At 39.7% G+C, this 16,089-nt stretch overlaps 1 protein-coding gene across 1 annotated transcript; it reads left to right on the top strand.

The window, feature by feature from the left end:
* Positions 1-2,050: 2,050 nt before the first annotated feature.
* On the top strand, positions 2,051-9,189 carry polr2f (RNA polymerase II, I and III subunit F). The gene is made up of 5 exons (XM_063017749.1): positions 2,051-2,185; positions 3,534-3,600; positions 3,704-3,834; positions 6,592-6,663; positions 8,944-9,189. The coding sequence occupies exons 1-5, from the start codon at positions 2,166-2,168 to the stop codon at positions 9,032-9,034; spliced, it is 381 nt and encodes a 126-aa protein (XP_062873819.1). The 5' UTR covers positions 2,051-2,165; the 3' UTR covers positions 9,035-9,189.
* Positions 9,190-16,089: the final 6,900 nt, after the last annotated feature.

Raw genomic sequence — 16,089 nt, 5'->3', positions numbered from 1 at the left:
AACGAAGGAAGAGATACAGACGACTGCGCCGGAGAAAGTTGAGAAGAAGACGAGTGAGACAAAAATGGAGAGAAAAATAAGGAACAAATGGCGCTCTCCAAAAAAACAAAAGTGGACAGCGAAAACAGAGCATTTCATCTGGAATAGACTCATTTCTGTTCTTACTTCCCAATTTTTTTTATTTTCTCTTATTTTGATAAGAGAAAGGTTTGATAGGATGGGGCAGTCCAGGTCCTCCCTGTGTGGAGTTTGCATGTTCTCTCCGTGCCCGCATGGGGTTTCCTCCGGTTCTCCGGTTTCGTCCCAAATTCCAAAGACGTGCAAGTGAGGTGAATTGGAGATACAATATTGTCCATGACTGTGTTTGGGGGGGGGGGTTGATAATCTGAATTTGTCGAACTGTAAGTATGACAAAAAAGCAAAAAAACAAAGAAATCTGTAAGGGGCAAATACTTTTTCACAGCACTGTATATATTTGGGCAGTACGGTGGCTAGTGGGTAGCACTGTCGCCTCACAGCAAGAAGGACCTGAGTTTGATCCCCAGGTGGGGCGGTCCGGGTCCTTTCGGTGTGGAGTTTGCATGTTCTCACCGTGTCTGCGTGGGTTTCCTCCGGGAGCTCCGGTTTCCTCCCACAGTCCGAAGACGTGCAAGTCAGGTGAATTGGATATACTACATTGTGTAATGAGTAACTACTATTTCTGTCAGGAATGTAGCCAAAGTGTACAACATGATTCACAATCATAATTCATAATATGTACAATAGTATTTATATTTTCACAAGCATTTAAATCAGATGTAAAACATGCAGATATGAGGCGGTAATAAGACACAACCTTTGGATTTTGGAAGGAAGGATCTGTTCTATAGTCATTTTTTCCTTTGGGTATTTCTAGAACATCCAGTCATGTCCTATAATATCTGAAACATCATCTACAATATACAGAACACTAAATTACCACGATGATGATGAAAATGTACTGCTCAATATCATAATAGATCTAACAAACTAAACTATAACAGTTTTATAACATTTAGAAACGGAGCCTAAATCAGCATTTCTAATCGTATGTGTGTAAAAAGATCATGTTCAATATAAAACTAACAATTCCAGGGTTTAAAGTGAACTAGAGTAAAATGTGGTATTTGTACCTGAAAACGACATTTGGACTCTTTACTGAGAGCTGATGAGAGAGAACACGATGCAGTAAAATCCTTCAGCACAACTTTCAGTTTCAGCTTGCCTATGCATCACAAAAGCACCTCATACTAAAAACTACCATCTGCATTGTGTTGTAACATCTGTGGGTTTTTTTTCTTTTTGGGTAAAGGAAGAAACTGGTCTGTTACAGTATACACCTTTTAAAGTGACAGTAGCAACAATCTGTTGATTCATGGTATTCAATGTATATTATTGGAAAATTATGTCTCAATACCAGTTTACAGAAGGAAGAAACCAGTTTAACAAAGAGTATTATTATTATTATTATTATTATTATTATTATTATTGTTGTTGTTGTTGTTATTGTTGTTATTATTATCATTATTATTGTTATTGTTGTTATATTATTATTATTATTATTGTTGTTGTTATTATTATTGTTATTGTTATCATTACTATTAACATTATTATTATTATTATTATTATTATTATTACTATTAACATTTTTAACATTTTATTATTATTATTATTATTATTATAATTTTATTAGTAGTATTATTATTATTACTATTATTAATTATTTTTATTATTGTTCATTTTACTATTATTATTATTATTATTATTGTTATTATTATTATTGTCATTATTAATATTGTTATTATTATTATCATTACTATTATTATTGTTGTTGTTTTATTATTATTATTTTATTTATTAGTAGTAGTAGTAGTAGTAGTAGTAGTAGTGTTATTATTATTATTATTATTATTATTATTATTATTATTATTATTATTATTAAAGTCTGAGCGTGTATCAGCTTGTATTATATTACAGGTAGGAACTGTAGTGTAGAAGCGCGACTTCCTACACGGAGGTTTTAAAAGTGAGCCACACGGGAAGTTTAGTGTGAGGAGTGTGTGTGTGAGCGGGAGGCTTTATGAGATATTTATTGTGATTTTTATTGTGATTTATAAAGGTTTAAGTGCTGCTATACGGTGAGAAGAATGTCTGATAATGAAGATAAGTGAGTATCTGCTGCTGTGTTGTGTGTATATGAGGTGAATAAGAGAGCATGTTGATGTTGTGAGGTTGAAACACGCTGAGCTGTGCTGATGTTTTATACACTGTAATTATTATTATATTATTCTCTCCTGTTTATCATTATAATAAAGGATTTAGATCTGTTAGTGACTCTACACTGATCTGTGCTGATTCAGCCTGAATAGAAAGGATATAAATCAGCTGTAAATAGGTGGATGTTGCTGATAAGTGATTCACAGCCTTGGTGTGGAGCTGGTGTGTATGATGTGTTATGTCACACTGGCATTCTGATAATTTACACTAAACCTTGTTTCTACACTCACTGTCCATTTTATCAGCTCCACTTACCATATAGAAGCACTTTGTAGTTCTACAATTACTGACTGTAGTCCATCTATTTCTCTGCATACCTTTTTTAACCTGCTTTCACCCCGTTCTTCAATGGTCAGGACCACCACAGAGCAGGTATTATTTAGGTGGTGGATCATTCTCAGCACTGCAGTGACACTGACATGGTGGTGGTGTGTTAGTGTGTGTTGTGCTGGTATGAGTGTAGTTTTTAAACACCGTGTCCACTCACTGTCCACTCTATTAGACACTCCTACCTAGTTGGTCCACCTTGTAGATGTAAAGTCAGAGACGATCGCTCATCTATTGCTGCTGTTTGAGTGGGTCATCTTCTAGACCTTCATCAGTGGTCACAGGACGCTGCCCACGGGGCACTGTTGGCTGGATATTTTTGGTTGGTGGACGATTCTCAGTCCAGCAGTGACAGTGAGGTGTTTAAAAACTCCAGCAGCGCTGCTGTGTCTGATCCACTCATACCAGCACAACACACACTAACACACCACCACCATGTCAGTGTCACTGCAGTGCTGAGAATCATCCACCACCTAAATAATACCTGCTCAGTGGTGGTCCTGTGGGGGTCCTGACCATTGAAGAACAGGGTGAAAGGGGGTTACAAAGCATGTAGAGAAACAGATGGACTACAGTCAGTAATTGTAGAACTACAAAGTGCTTCTATATAGTAAGTGGAGCTGATAAAATGGACAGTGAGTGTAGAAACAAGGAGGTGGTTGATCAGTGTATGTAGTCTGGACTGTAGCTGCAGATGCCAGTTCCAAGTTGTGAATGTGCTGTGAATGTTCTTTGCAGCATTGAGGAGGAAACCAGTAACACACAGTGAGACTGTAGTGTAGTGAACACCGTATCTGCTTCTCTGCTGACGGAAAATCAAACGCTGTGTACCTGAGGTGTTACGTATATGACGTTTTCCTTTATTTATGAGTGTAAACAATCTAATCCATGGTGCCGCGTGTGGTTGACAGTTTCGACGGAGATTTCGATGACGCGGAGGAAGACGAGGGTCTGGACGACCTGGAGAACGTAGAAGATGTAAGACCGTTAATAAAACCAGCCTGGCTGTTGTGTGGATGAGACGTGCTGGTGTAGAAGGTGGATTGAACGGTTTCTGTATCGTGTGTGTGTGTGTGTGTAGGAGGATCAGGAGAACGTACAGATTCTACCTGCAGGTGAGGGACAGCAGGCCAATCAGAAGAGGATCACCACACCCTACATGACCAAGTATGAGCGAGCGCGAGTACTGGGAACCAGAGCGCTGCAGATTGCGTAAGTCACACACACTCTTACACTCACTCTCTCTCTCACACACTCACTCACTCACACACACACACACACACACTCACACACATACAGTGTATCACAAAAGTGAGTACACCCCTCACATTTCTGCAAATATTTTATTATATCTTTTCATGGGACAAGACTATAGAAATAAAACTTGGATATAACTTAGAGTAGTCAGTGTACAGCTTGTATAGCGGTATAGATTTACTGTCTTCTGAAAATAACTCGACACACAGCCATTAATGTCTAAATAGCTGCAACATAAGTGAGTACACCCCACAGTGAACATGTCCAAATTGTGCCCAAATGTGTCAATATTTTGTGTGACCACCATTATTATCCAGCACTGCCTTAACCCTCCTGGGCATGGAATTCACCAGAGCTGCACAGGTTGCTACTGGAATCCTCTTCCACTCCTCCATGATGACATCACGGAGCTGGTGGATGTTAGACACCTTGAACTCCTCCACCTTCCACTTGAGGATGCGCCACAGGTGCTCAATTGGGTTTAGTCCATCACCTTTACCTTCAGCTTCCTCAGCAAGGCAGTTGTCATCTTGGAGGTTGTGTTTGGGGTCGTTATCCTGTTGGAAAACTGCCATGAGGCCCAGTTTTCGAAGGGAGGGGATCATGCTCTGTTTCAGAATGTCACAGTACATGTTGGAATTCATGTTTCCCTCAATGAACTGCAGCTCCCCAGTGCCAGCAACACTTATGCAGCCCAAGACCATGATGCTACCACCACCATGCTTGACTGTAGGCAAGATACAGTTGTCTTGGTACTTCTCACCAGGGCGCCGCCACACATGCTGGACACCATCTGAGCCAAACAAGTTTATCTTGGTCTTGTCAGACCACAGGGCATTCCAGTAATCCATGTTCTTGGACTGCTTGTCTTCAGCAAACTGTTTGTGGGCTTTCTTGTGCGTCAGCTTCCTTCTGGGATGACGACCATGCAGACCGAGTTGATGCAGTGTGCGGCGTATGGTCTGAGCACTGACAGGCTGACCTCCCACGTCTTCAACCTCTGCAGCAATGCTGGCAGCACTCATGTGTCTATTTTTTAAAGCCAACCTCTGGATATGACGCCGAACACGTGGACTCAACTTCTTTGGTCGACCCTGGCGAAGCCTGTTCCGAGTGGAACCTGTCCTGGAAAACCGCTGTATGACCTTGGCCACCATGCTGTAGCTCAGTTTCAGGGTGTTAGCAATCTTCTTATAGCCCAGGCCATCTTTGTGGAGAGCAACAATTCTATTTCTCACATCCTCAGAGAGTTCTTTGCCATGTTGAATATCCAGTGGCCAGTATGAGAGAATTGTACCCAAAACACCAAATTTAACAGCCCTGCTCCCCATTTACACCTGGGACCTTGACACATGACACCAGGGAGGGACAACGACACATTTGGGCACAATTTGGACATGTTCACTGTGGGGTGTACTCACTTATGTTGCCAGCTATTTAGACATTAATGGCTGTGTGTTGAGTTGTTTTCAGAAGACAGTAAATCTACACTGCTATACAAGTTGTACACTGACTACTCTAAGTTATATCCAAGTTTCATGTCTATAGTGTTGTCCCATGAAAAGATATAATGAAATATTTGCAGAAATGTGAGGGGTGTACTCACTTTTGTGATACACTGTACTTACACACACACACTCACACACACACTCATACACTCTTACACACACACACTCAAACTAAAAATAAAACTCAAAAGAAGCTTTATTGGCATGACAAATAAGGACATTCACAAACACTTATACACACACACTTACACTCACTCACACTCTCTCTCTCACACACACACACACACACACACTTACACTCACTCTCACACACAGGGCGGCACGGTGGCTAAGTGGGTAGTACTGTCACCTCACAGCAAGAAGGTCCTGGGTTTGATCCCCAGGTGGGGTGGTCCGGGTTCTTTCTGTGTGGAGTTTGCATGTTCTCCCCGTGGGTTTGCTTCGGTTTCCTCCCACAGTCTAAAGACGTGCAAGTGAGGTGAATTGGAGATGCTAAATTGTCCAGGACTGTGTTTGATAGAACCTTGTGAACTGATGAACCTTGTGTAATGAATAACTACCGTTCCTGTCATGAATGTAACCAAAGTGTAAAACATGATGTTACAATCCTAATAAACAAACAAACACACACACACGCACATTAATTATCATTATTGTAATTAGTCGATTGTTAAGGCACCGAGGAAACCAAGCTACCAACTTTTATTTTGGAATGTGCTGATGTTTGTTTGTTTGTTTATTAGGATTATAACGTCATGTTTTACACTTTGGTTACATTCATGACAGGAACGGTAGTTACTCATTACACAAGATTCATCAGTTCACAAGGTTATATCAAACACAGTCCTGGACAATTTAGTGTCTCTAATTCACCTCACTTGCACGTCATTGTACTGTGGAAGGAAACCGGAGCACCCGGAGGAAAGCACGTTAATTACACTCTCCAATTAGTGTTCAGTTTCCGTTCCCATCTTTAGATTAGCCTCTAGATTAGTTTAGATCGTAGCAGCCCATCGAACAAGGGTACGCGAGGTAAGATGTAAAAGCTGGTGCTTCAGGAGGATGAAAGAACTGAGGTGGCTTCTCATAACCCTCCCAAAATTAGCAGCTACAACAATCTGCACTATTTATTTCCCACATTGCTTTGTTAATCTCATTAAGCTCGCAAGTGCTGGTTAAGTAACATCACCTTCTGTCCTGACAGGATGTGTGCACCAGTGATGGTGGAGCTGGAAGGTGAGACGGACCCGCTGCAGATCGCCATGAAGGAGCTGAAGTACGTCCCTCACACACAAGTTAATATAGTTCTAGTATTAGTATCGACTGTACATTCACACACACACACACACACACACACACACACACACACACACACACACACACACACACAAAGTCTTGACTTTGTACTTATTTATACATGAATATAAACAAACGTGCTTGTGTGGTGCAGCGGCCTGTTATGTTAGCCCACCAACGCTTCAGAGTTCCAGAGTTCCAATATCAGTGGTGCTATTGACCGGCAAAGCACCAAACCTGTGAAGTTTGAGAGAATTGGGACATTGAATGGAACATTTATGTACCTGTAGAGAAGATAATTGAGTTATTCAAATGTGAGATGGTCCACAGTGGTGCCTTACTGGCTTTTGGGAATTCCTGCAGTGGTGAATCGAAATCTGTTGTGGGTGTCTACATTGTTTTTGACAGATCTAACCCTCACCACCAGAGGGCAGACTTACCCAACTGTTTCACTCTGTAGCATTAGTGTTGAATCCGGGTTTGAAAAGTATGTGGACAGTCATAAAACCATGAGCTGTCATATAGAGTTGGCTTTGTAGCACATCCCAAGGTCTTCCACAAAACTTTGGAACATGTCTGTGAGATCTTGTGCCCATTCAATCAGGTACTGATGGTAAACCAGAAGACATGGCTTTCAATTGTTCTCTCTCTGTTCAAAAAACTTGGGGTTAAGGTCGGGGCTCTGTTAAGTCCACTGGAGTTTATCTACACCAAGTTTATGAATCCATGTCTTCCTAAACCTCGCTTCTTAAACCACAAGGGTACAGTCATGCTGGAATTGACCCTCGAAATGACCCTCCCCAAATTGTTGCCCTGAACTTCGCTTCATAACCACAAGGGTACAGTCATGCTGGAATTGACCCTCGAAATGACCCTCCCCAAATTGTTGCCCTGAACTTCGCTTCATAAAGCACAAGGGTACAGTCATGCTGGAATTGACCCTCGAAATGACCCTCCCCAAATTGTTGCCCTGAACCTTGCTTCATAACCACAAACGGTCATGCTGGAATTGACCCTCGAAATGACCCTCCCCAAAATGTTGCCCTGAACCTCACTTCATAACCACAAGGGTACAGTCATGCTGGAATCGATATGACCCGCCCCAAAATGTTGAAAGAACTTGAAAGCATGTAATTACTGTTATATAATTGAATTGATACGCCTGGTAGCATTGGGTGTGGCTAAAACACACAAACTCAGTCATTACAGAGGGGCGTCCACATACTTTTAGCCATAAAGAGACAGATTAAGAAATATAAAGAATCATTTACATGAATCATCTTTGTACAGCATTTTTGAACACGAGTTCCTATTTCATGAGGGGTTTGGTGATGGTGTGTGGTCTCTTTTAACATGATAAGTCACATATGAACAATCCTAAAATTAAGAACGACCACGCCCAGCCTCTCAGGTGGCGCAGCGGTAAAAACTCACGCTGCAACCAGAGCTGAATTTAGCTCTGCCTTAGTCGAGGCTGGGCGGTTATATGAACAACGATTGGCCCTAAGGCCTGATGTGGGTCTCTCTCTGTCAGAATGGTGCAGTTACGACCTCTGCCAGCTGATTAGAGGCGCCTACACAGAGATGAGGAAGGAGTGCTGTTAGGGTGTGGCTCTCCGCACACAATGCTAAGTGGCACAACCTCTAAGTAATAAAATGCAGGTGGCTGCTGCTCACGTTTCGGTGGGGATGTGGGGTCAGGGTAGGGATCGGCAGAGGCAGAGAGGAAGCATGATGCAATCGGGCAGAAATTGGACACTCTAAATGGGGAGAAAAAGGGGAGAAAATGCAATAAAAAAAAGAATGACCACACCCATAGTTTTTATTTAAAAATAACACGCACAAAAGTCTTAAACTTCAGTAAAGTGAAGATTTTAGAAATAGACCTACCATTTGATCTAGTTCTCTTGGAGGGGTCGGGGTGCACTGTTGTACCGTTTTGAAGCCTGAATCAGGAGTACTAGTGCAGCGTTCTTCACTTTTTAGCTCCTGTTCAGATTTCTCAGTGTAAGAGACCACTTCACACCGTTCGTAGTACACTAGACATACTGTTTGGTACTGGCAAAGTGATTTGGGACACAGCCACCTTTGAGTTAAGCGGCTCATGTGGCATTGTTCCCATCCACCTTTAATCCAAAATCTTTCACATTCTCTAGTCTACAGTAGACTGTCTCTGGTATTGAGACACTGGCTGATTCGTTAAGTTTGAATGGTTGTTGCTTGTGTATCTAATTTATCCTTTAATGTGTGTTTCTTTTAGGGGCAGGAAAATCCCCATCATTATTCGCAGGTACCTCCCTGATGGGAGTTACGAGGACTGGGGCTGTGACGAGCTCATCATCACTGACTAACATGTACAGGAGACCAACAGTGAAATATTAATGTACATTTCTCTCCACTAGAGGGAGCTAAAGGGCACGTTCACATCCTCCAGCCTTATTCTTTATTGTGTAATTACTTTTACTTTCTTTTATTCTTGGACACATTAAACCTTTTGTAATAAACAGTGCTTGTAGTGAGTGTGTTTTAATAATTTTTAATGTTTTTTTTTTTTTTTTTTTTTATTTAACGTAGAGGTGTGGGGTGGCACGGTGGCTAAGTGAGTAGCACTGTCACCTCACAGCAAGAAGGTCCTGGGTTCCATCCCCAGGTGGGGCGGTCTGGGTCCTTTCTGTGTGGAGTTTGCATGTTCTCCCTGTGTCTGCATGGGTTTAGTCCGGGTGCTCCGGTTTCCTCCCACAGTCCAAAGACGTGCAAGTGAGGTGAACTGGAGACACTAAATTGTCCAGGACTGTGTTTAATATAAACTTGTGAACTGATGAATCTTGTGTAATGAGTAACTACCGTTTCTGTCATGAATGTAACCAAAGTGTAAAACATGACGTTACAATCCTTATAAACAAGCAAACGTAGAGACCTTAAAACTTTTTGAAAATGAAACAGTTTTATTTGTTTTTCATGTTTTATTATAAAAAGGGTGTGTTCTACTTTTCCAAACTAATATTGGTCAAGCTAAATTACACATGAACCTCATATAAACTGTGACGTCCAGCCGGTTACGTATTAGGTTGTAACAGGGTGGACCATAACAGGGTGGACATTCTGACATAAAATTAGCCATTAGCTAGCGAGTGAGCAAAACCATGCTAACATAAAAGTGAATTCAGACAAAGAATTCTCTGCTTTTTTGTGTGGTTATTTTTCAAATGATCAAATCCTTTTGCTTTTTCTCATATATCCCATAACAGGATGGACATGTTATCATGTTATGGTCGACCGTATTAAGACTTTTAGGATAAAATGTGGAAAAAACAACATTAAAATGAGGAGTTTAATAAGCCGCTCATCTTCCACAGTCGTTTTCCCTTCAAAACAACATATAACAATATATATATAGAGAGAGAGATGGTTGGAGTCAACTTGTTCGTGACGTCACGTGTTTCACGAATTTCTGTTCGTAATCCGAAATTTGTTTGTACTTTAAGTTGAAAAAGATCGTTCGTGACTCGAAATGTTCGTATGGTAAAACGTTCGTAACTCGAGGGTCTACTGTAATTTAATCAAGTCTGATGGGTTTTAACTGAAATTCCAAACTGTGGAGCAGATTCCTTTTCTCCTGATGTCAAAGAAAAATGTCCTTGTCCCAAACATTATGGACGGTGCTGTATTTCATTCTCTTTTGTTCTCTTTTAATCCTGCTCTCTTGCATTTGCATCTTATTCTCACACATTCTTCATGTCCTTGTTTTCACATATTTACTCACTTTCAATGTATTTTTCACTTTTTGCAATTGTTTTGTCCTTGCTCTGTTGTTCTCTAGCTCTCTCTCTCTGTCTCTCTCGCTCTCTCCGAGCTGAATGAGTCTCTTTGTTTGGGATAAAGTATCACACTGCTGATTAAAGAGGGAATTTAGGAATCGGACTTAGCCTGCAGCACACACACACACACACATTTGTTAGGCGGAATGTGTGTATGAAGTGTATAAGTCGGAGTGGTGGTGTAACCCTGTGATGTCTCTGTGTGTCTGCACTAGCATGGCTGCTGTTTACATCATTACTGCAGCAAATTCTCTGGATCGACCTCTCTGATACGAATGAGTTTTGACCGTGTTGGAGAACACCCATGAACTAGATCCTCATGTGTTGTGTTCTTAAATAATGTGATGATCGAATGATGTTCTCATCACCTGAGTGTTACAGAAGTGCATCAGGATTTGCTGCATGTGATCTCTTGGCACTAAGTTTGCCAAACTAATCCTGCAGTTTGATAAAAACCCAACCCAGCGCCTACAGAACATGAACTAGCTACTAAACATTAGCTAGCTAAATACAACAGCCTAAAGAGTTCTCTTGTTCTCTTGTCCACCTCCTTCAATAGTCTTCAATGGTCAGGACTCCCACAGGTATTATTTAGGTGGTGGATCTTTCTCAGCACTGCAGTGACATTGACATGGTGGTGGTGTGTTAGTGTGTGTTGTGCTGGTATGAGTGGATCAGACACAGCAGCGCTGCTGGAGTTTTTAAACACCTCGCTGTCACTGCTGGACTGAGAATAGTCCATCAACCAAAAATATCCAGCCAACAGCACCCTGTGGGCAGCGTCCTGTGACTGCTGATGAAGGTCTAGAAGATGATCAACTCAAACATAGATCAGCAATCGTCTCTGACTTTACATCTACAAGGTGGACCGACTAGGTAGGAGTGTCTAATAGAGTGGACAGTGAGTGGACACGGTATTTAAAAACTCCAGCAGCACTGCTGTGTCTGATCCATTAATACCAGCACAACACACACTAACACACCACCACATGCTCTGTGGTGGTCCTGTGGGGGTCCTGACCATTGAAGAACAGGGTGAAACCAGGCTAAAAAGGTATGTAGAGAAACAGATGGACTACAGTCAGTAATTGTAGAACTACAAAGTACTTTTATGTGGTAAGGGGAGCTGATAAAATGGACAGTGATTGTAGAAACAAGAAGGTGGTTTTAATGTTATGGCTGATCGGTGTATGTTCCAGTGAAGCTATAAGATCTTTTTGTGCTCTTTAAGATTGATTTAAATGCTTATATACTCCTACATGGCACCATTAACCTTAGTAACAAGTGCATTTTGTATTAGTGGTGATGCACTAATACAAAAAAAAACATTTATTGTTTTATAATAATAATAATAATAAAAATAAAGTGTGGTTTGAATGTTATTAACGCTGGAAGAAGCTGGACTAAGCGCAGAAGGGGCGGGGCTTACATATGTCATGATCCAGTAATGATGCCGTTAACTTTTCAAATCAGCCAATCAGCAGCCTAGAATCTACCGTCTCTGACCAATTGAATGATGTTGCTAGGCAGAATTGAGACCTTGCTGCGACTCTGTAGGGTGAATATACTGTACATGGCGCTTTAGCAAACAATGGAGACCAAACACAGTTTTTAGAGAAAATTCGACACATAGAGAACATTAAATGTTAGATGTTTAGTCAGAATTTTATCAGAATGAGGTAAAATACACTGGCAGCGAGGATGTGCTTGGTAAAAAGATGTTTTTATAGGTATAACAGGTATGAGTGTTCATGGTGTGGTGTTCACTCTTCTAGATTACCTTCAGTTTGTTGACGGTATTTATTAATTACTCATTTAATTACTAATTAAACACTAAGATGACAAACGTGACAAAGTTATAAGGAAACATGAAGAATTTCATGTCTTAGCTATAAAGAAACACCATTATTTCACAAAATCTTTAATTATGGCACTTAGTCAGTATAATAGAGGTGATGTGAAGCACAGACCTCTTGAGCATTTTTCCTCATTAGGATATATCCTACATTTACATGTTTGGCATTTAGCAGACACTTTTATCCGAAGTGACTTACAATACTGTGACAGTATATTGTCTGATTAATCAAGGGTTAAGGGCCTTGCTCAAGGGCCCAACAGTGGCAATCTGGCAGTGGTGGGGCTTAAACCAGCGACCTTTCGATGACTAGTCCAGCAGCTTAACCACTAGGCTACAACTGCTAGTATCTTAACATCTGAGGTCATTTCATGGTTTCATTATGTGTCCTTTTTGTCTTTCTATGTCAGTTTTATGTCACATTTGTGTCATCTTAAATCTTCCCCCTGTTTTGCTGAAATTTTTCTCAAATTTAACTATTTTTATCCAATTCCTTCTCTTAAAAATGCTAACCCTACGTGATATACAACAGGACTTATTAAAGTAATGGTGAATTAAGGTGTGTTATACAGGGTGTCCCAAAATGAACTGGCATTTTAAATTGCTGTCATTAGTAAACGTTGAGGTTAAATCATGAAAAGGTACACAATCGAACAACGTGTAGAAATTGTAAAAATTCACATTAAAAATGGTGATGTCAATTGGCCGCCAAGATAATTTACATTTACATTTTAGGCATTTAGCAGACGCTTTTATCCAAAGTGACTTACAGTACTTTGACAGTGTATTGTCTAAGCAATTGAGGGCTAATGGCCTTGCTCAAGGGCCCAACAGTGGCAACCTGGCAGTGAAGAATTTCATGTCTTTGAACCAGCAACCTTTGGATTACAAGTCCAGTACCTTAACCACTAGGCTACAACTGCCCTGATCATGTGCCACAAGATCATGTGACTTGATGCCATTAGACTTCTTTCTTTGGGGTTATCTTAAGGATGAAGTGTACACCAGCAAACCACAATCCATTGAGGACCTCAAAGAAGAAATTCGACACAATATTGCTGAAATTTATCAGCAATTATGTCAACGTGTCATGGAAAATTTCATCGAAAGAGTGAACAAGTGCTGCCACGGTCAAGGGGGTCATACATAACCTCCATGTCTTCACTTTTAAAAATAGCAAAAACATTATTAATGTTCAAATAAAAAATGTGTTTTTATTAAAAATTCAAATGTCAGTTTATTTTGGGACACCCTGTATAAAAATAAGGGGCACTTTATGCACATGGAACTGATTACATAGTACATTATTTAAATAAATATGGACCAATATTTTTTATTTAGTTTATCAGTGTTTGACCTTTCTGCACAGGTAGATACACGTAGATGAAATAATGGATGGGTGCTCCAGTTCCTCCCACAGTCCAAAGACGTGCAATTGATCGGAATTAAAGATACTAAATTGTCCATGACTGTGTTTGATATAACCTTTGTGTGACCTGATGAACCTTGTGTAATGAGTAACTACCGTTCCTGTCATGAATGTAACCAAAGTGTAAAACATGACGTAACAATCCTAATAAACAAACAGGAAGGCCAGTATTTGGGTCAAGAACATCTTCAGTTTTTCTCTGAATGCTTTTATGATGTAGAAGAAAGTTTTGTGATAAAACATTTTTCTACAAGCTTCTTTAAAATGAAAATTTCCAATTTCCAGTAGAAGATGGTGTTCTACTTTACAGTAGGCACTCAAAAACCATGTGTTGGATTTTAATGGTGTTTAAATCTGGTAAATGGGAGAACATAGAGAACTGAACTTCATCCATCAACCAGTCTTTAACAATTATAGCACTATGAACAGGGGTATTGCAGCAGTTGCGGCAGAACATTGTGGGTTGAAAATATCCTTGGCTTTCTTCAAATATAAATCCATTGTGAGGGTGAAATTTGATTTTTAGACTATATTGTTTATATTGTTTTTCTGTTGCAAAGGCTTTATGCTTTGTACACCAAGTTATGTGTCTGCACGCACTGGACTTTGACTTTAATCCCGGCTCTGTGAAACATTTTCTTTGTAGCTGTGCTACGCAGATATTTAGTAACAACCCTGTAAAGTGACATGTGTCTTTTCCTGTCAGTAGGCTTCCATTTAGTTCCATTATTTAGTTTGTGTACACAGTATTTGTGTTTAATGCATCTGCAGTTTGGGTACACACATTATTCTTTTAAACTCATGGCTAGCTATACAACTGTGATTGTAAATGTCCAACACATATATATATATATATATATACATTTATTAAAATGTGCACAAACATTTACCAGTGTTCTAGGATAACAGTAAATGCAATTCTAACTATTACTTTTTATATCTAACTCTAATTACTTTTTGCAGTGCAATTGAAAACAGGAAGCACATTTATTTTGTATAAAAGCAAAACGAGCTTTATTTAGTGTGAGTTGTTAGTCTCTACTGAAACACATTAAAAAAACATTTCACACAAATATTTGCTTCAAAGAAAAGCAGTAAATAAAACAATATAAATAGTACCGGGATATAGAACAAAGTTCCGTCTATTGTTCTCTAAACTCACCTTTTCTATCGTTTTGTATATTTTTATATATAATACTACATAATACAGACAAATACGACAAGAATAATAAAATAAGAAGGAAACAAGAACAAAAGAAATATTAACAAATTGGAACATTTGTCTGTTAATAGATCATGTTGTTTGTATTCGGTGAACAGCACCGTCGTGTTGGCCGAGGAACAAAAGTGGATTGTTATAATAAAGACCAAAAGGGCGGGGCTACTGTATATCACATGAGTTTTAACCCCGCCCCATGTGGGTTCTGATTCTTTTGTAAAGAGTTTTCCAGTATAAAAAACATAACATATAAAACATGAAGGAATCATTTCACAATTGGCATCTAACAAACATTATGAAAGTCTTTTTCAGGCACGTGTGGTTGGCTTACGCTAATACAATGCAGAAAAAAATACGTATGTAATTGTTACAGTATTGTTATATCTACACGTCGATCCACCACGATACTATTTACACAAACTCGTTCAGTTCCAGAAACTGCATTCCAGTGGTGGTGGCAATAGCAATGACCATCAGCAGTAAATATTATAACATAAAACAGGTTTTAATACGAACAAAATGGCCTCGTTTTGGTTAATAGGAAAGAATTATTAATTTGTAATAATAATAATAATAACAATAATAATAGAAAACAAGATCAAGGTTTAAATGTGCAGTAAAGACTGTCCTTCATTTTATATCAAGTCCTTGAGAAACACCGCTACCGCTTTGTTGATCAGAATCCACTGAATGAACTTATGTTCTATAAACAGTTGGTAGATGGCTAACAGGTCCAGGCTAACTGTGCTTTTGTGAGATTTTGGTGTCCAGACTTTGGTCGGGTCTCTTCACACATTTTCTGCTCCATAAATAAAACTCGGATGTCATTATTAAGCAGACATTTTTATATCCAAAGTGACCAAATACTATGCAAGCTAAGCTACTGAAGTTTAGGAACCTTGATTGAAGCCCAGCAGTGGGGTCTTGGTTGGTCTTTAACCTGCAACATTTTGATCCATAGTTCTTTAGGTGCTGAGCCACCATCGCCAATGTAGGAAGAGAAAAAAGTAGAAGTGTGTTGAGGGAAGTCTGAAGAATTTTGGCGAATGAGTGAATGAGTTTGCTGTGATGAAAACATTTCTACA

Source organism: Trichomycterus rosablanca, chromosome 2 (assembly GCF_030014385.1).
Source record: "Trichomycterus rosablanca isolate fTriRos1 chromosome 2, fTriRos1.hap1, whole genome shotgun sequence".
NCBI lineage: Eukaryota > Metazoa > Chordata > Actinopteri > Siluriformes > Trichomycteridae > Trichomycterus > Trichomycterus rosablanca.
This window is presented reverse-complemented; position numbering and strand designations above follow the sequence as displayed.